Consider the following 4379-nt stretch of genomic DNA (forward strand, 5'->3'; position numbering starts at 1 on the left):
AGAGAGAGAGAGAGAGAGAGAGAGAGAGAGAGAGAGAGAGAGAGAGAACGCTTCTAAGTCTAAAGAAAAGTGATCTTGTGTAAACTAATGCAACAAATTATTTCTTTATTTTAGATATCGTCTGTTCAGAAAAAAAATGAAGACTTAGGACAGGAAGAGATTGTTCAACTTTGTATGAAAAATGTAAAGTGGGTGGAGGACCTATTTGAAAAATTTGGAGAACTTCTAAATCATGTGCAACAGAAATGTTCCTAACACTTCCACAACATCCCACCATTTTTATAGCACTAATGAACTGTCACAGTGTCACAGATAATCACATCTCCAGCAGTGGTGTCTTGCAGACATACCCAATACCATGGGGGAACTTTAATCAGGACATTGCTGAGGACAGTGGTGCTGCCACGGAAGCCAGTCATTTTATCCTAAATGAATGATTTTTCTATATTTTCAACTGTGGGGTGACTGAGTTTTCATTTTCAGAAATGTCTTTTGACAAAATGATAAAGCATGCACTAAGTATACTTTTATTGCTAGAGAAATGACATTAAAGTGACCTGACTCCCCATGACTGGTGTCAAGATGAAAGAGGTGGCAGATATCATTCGTGACTGGCCACGGTGTGGAAAGTATTGTACATTTTGTAAACGGATCTGGTATGGTGTGACATTCTATATGGGAATGTCTTGGGTTTAAAACATGAAACTGAGAAGCTGCGCTCTGCTCTATCGAGTCCTTTACCATGTCCAGGAAACTGGGTATGGAACTGTGCAATCCTGTGACTGCTTTTTGTGTCAAGCTCAATTGTAATGATGGAAAAAAAAAGTGACGTACTATTTTCCCTGTTTTAAAGAAAAGTATTTTTGTTTATAGTATGTTTTTTTTCCTTTGGAAAATTTTTAATTGTACATTTTATTTTACTAATAGTTGTATTTTTCACAGAGAAAATGCGGTTTTAATTTTTCTATCCATACTTCATTGTTTTCAGTATACCCTGTGTTGGTACATGTCATTTCCATTGTAGATTCTGTCTTGAGGTAGCCATTTTTGTTTTGCCTTAGTGTTAACTTGGAATATTCATTCGGTGCTAGAATTAGTTTAGCTTTATAAATGGGACTGTGTGAAACACTGCACTAATTTCATATTTCGTAAAATAAATTTCTTACCAAACTAGCACTTGATTTATACTGATTTGTCAAAGTAAAAATCAGCTACTGCCGGGTGTAGTAGTGCACATCTTTCATACCAGCACTTGGGAGGCAGAAGCAAGGCAGGTGGCTCTCTGTGAACTCGAGGCCAGCCTGTTCTACATTGTATGCTCCTAGAAGGCCAGAGCTACAAACTAAGACCTTGTTCTGAAAAAACACAAACAAAAACTTAACTACTGATAATTTCGGTGCCCAATTGGGTAAAGGCACTTGCTGCCAAGCCTAACGAACAGTTTGATTCCCAAGACCCATACTGTGGAAGAAGAGAACCAACTTCTGCAAGTCCTGTCCCCATGCACGCACATACATACACAAATTGATTAATAAGACAGTATGCAGTGTTACACACAGCTTTCCTAGCTCTCAGAACTGGAAGTGGAATTCTCCTTTGGTGCCTTTAATCCTTCCACACCCTAGTGCAGCTTTCTTAAGTTTGATGGCATTTCAAGTGGTTTAGCTGAGACAGTGAATGTATTAGGTTCATCATGACCTTTTGTTTCTTTTTGTTGCCAACAAGATGCCTTGTTTGTGAAGAAAATTCAATAGTGTCATTCTAAACAATCCCAGGATTCTAAAAAAGTAACTCATCATACCTGTGTAGTTCACCACCATTTAGTGCCTTACTCCCTATCTAAAAAGCAGTGTTACTGTTCAGTGCCCAGATAAGACACACTTACGTGGATAAGCCTGCTGTCTTGGTTTTGAGCAGGCAGTAAACTGACAAGAATTGAATCTAACATGCCACTTCATTTAAGAATAAAGCACTGTTACATTGGGTGAAAATGAGCATCTGAGTTACGCTAACGTATTTACTTCTGGTGATTATCCTATTAAAAGCAATATCCTTAACATTTGTACCTGATATTAGACTCAGTAATACCAAGTAATGGAAGTTACTCTCCGGGGTCAAATGTACCACTTCTGAAAGTTTAAAAATGTTTATTTGACAACAAAAGCAACCTATCAGACTTATTTTATGTAGCTCATATGGGAGATACCCGTGACAGGAAAATCATGAGATTTGTTTTACAAGCAGAGGAGAGCAGGAAACAGCCATATTCCATTCTGATATTGACCCTGGGCACAGTAGGTATGTTTCCAACATAGCATTGGCATGCCTATATAACTTTACCTTCATCTTGAATTATAAAGTATGAAGTATGTTTGAACTTCATTTTCACAAATGAATCTAGGTTAATCTTACCACAAAAATACACATTTCTTTTTTGTTGTTGTTGTTGTTTAAAGCAGAGTCTCACACTTTAGCCCAGGCTGTTCTAGAACTCACTATGTAGTCCAAGTTGGCTCCGAGTTTATTGCAATTGCCCTGCCTCAGTCTCCAGAATGCTGGGATTATAGGCACATGCCTGGCTTTCCATTTCCTTTTGAACAGCAGTTGCCCTCCATCAGTTTATAATTGTATTCCCCTTAGAAAAAACAATTCACAATGTAGAAGGCCAAGTCCTCTGATCCTCCCTCAGAGACCCTGTGGTTTAGATGTATTCTCACCTCATTTATTCTATATAGCATAGGAAATATCAACCTCAGGCCTTAGCAAAAAATAGAACTATATTATACTCATTTCTCTATAGGAAGCTAAATAAATACTTAGTTGATTAGTTTTGCCAGGGAATTTGAAATATATGGTATAGGAAAGCAGGCTGTAGAAAAAGATGAAGCACATGTTGCCATAAGATAGGAAGATGTTAAGAAAGCTTGAACTCCTACCTATAGCGATCTGGAGTGTTGGGATGTAGCTCAGTGCAGAGCACATGACTAGCATGCCCGAGGCTCTGGGTTTCCTCCCAGTCCCCATCCCTCAGATGCACGTAGAGATCCAGAGTGATTTCATGTAAAAGGTATTCTGTGTTGATATTTGTTACTAGCCCAGAAAAGTGGTTGCCAAAGGGGCCTCCTTGCCATTTTGATATAACTTAGTTACTACTTGATCCCTAACATGTCTGAATTTATGGTGATTTATCACATTAAGTTGAGCTAGAAGCTATCCATTACCCTATATGATTTTGCCAAATTGAAAGTATTGGTAAGATAGGAGATAATCCTATTTTTAAATGTTTAATACATTTTCATATAATATTGAATGTTCTAAATTTATCTAAATTTCTAAAACATGAAAATTTATAGATGTGTTTACACTTTAGGGCTATTTTCAGAGCTTCACATTTTAAAACTAATTTTTCTGTTTACTATTTATTTTTCTTAAAGCAGATAAGTTCCAGCCTATAGCTGTAAGGATTTACCCCTAAGTTGTTTTGGTTTGTGTGTTGGTGTCCTTTGCTGGTTCAGATGAGTGGTTCCAGAGTCCCTTCACTTTCCTTGCAGTCCGATCTCTCTGCACTTAATTCCCTGATGAGGTCAGTTCGGGTTATTGGTGCAGCTTTGTTTCAGATGTGTAGGTTACAAACCTTAATGTATTTGCAGAATGTAATTTTTTGTTTTAAATGTTTTGTTTCACAAAAAAAAAAAATGCTTTTCAAATACAGTGAAGTAGCCCAGGCTAGCTGCTCCTCTGTCGGGTATACTTGATAGCCCAGGCTAGCTGCTCCTGTGTCAGGTGTACTTGACACAACTGCACAAATGAACAGTGTGCAAATCTTGTTTGTGCATTGACTCAGATGTACAACTTTTGACATCTGTGTTCACAAATGCACGTTTTTAAAATAACCTCTATTTATAAAACAAACAACTAAGCCTAAGGATACAAAGAAACCTGCATTTGTAGTCCAGAATTTTCAACTGGTCCATTATACCATGTATGGAAATGTGAAAGACAATTTTGTACATTTGTTACTAACTCAGATCATTAAAATGAAAATTTTTTAAACAAAATCAGAATGTGGGTTTTTGTTTGCTTGCTTGCTTGCTTTTGTTTTTTGAGACAGAGTCTCTCTGTTGTAGCTTTGGAGCCTATCCTAGAACTCACTCAATAGACCAGGCTGGCCTCAAACTTACAGAGATCCTGAGTGCTGGGATTTAAGCCGTGTGTTACCACCATCCAGCCTTTTTGGTTTTAAGAATTAAAGCAGGGGGCTGGAAAGGTGGCTCAGTGGTTAAGAACATTGCCTGCTCTTCCAAAGGTCCTGAGTTCAATTCCCAGCAACCACATGGTGGCTCACAACCATCTCTCTGGTGCCCTCTTCTGGCCTGCAG

At 38.0% G+C, this 4379-nt stretch overlaps 1 protein-coding gene across 1 annotated transcript in view; it reads left to right on the top strand.

Moving 5' to 3' along the window:
- Positions 1-4024, top strand: part of Qser1 (glutamine and serine rich 1) — a 68004-nt gene extending 63980 nt beyond the window's left edge. The window contains exon 12 of the mRNA XM_005364064.3: positions 115-4024. Within this exon, the coding sequence (XP_005364121.1) occupies positions 115-255 (141 nt within the window). The 3' untranslated portion in view covers positions 256-4024. The remainder of the gene's footprint in view (positions 1-114) is intronic.
- Positions 4025-4379: the final 355 nt, after the last annotated feature.

This window comes from Microtus ochrogaster (assembly GCF_000317375.1).
Source record: "Microtus ochrogaster isolate Prairie Vole_2 chromosome 14 unlocalized genomic scaffold, MicOch1.0 chr14_random_1, whole genome shotgun sequence".
NCBI classification, from domain to species: domain Eukaryota; kingdom Metazoa; phylum Chordata; class Mammalia; order Rodentia; family Cricetidae; genus Microtus; species Microtus ochrogaster.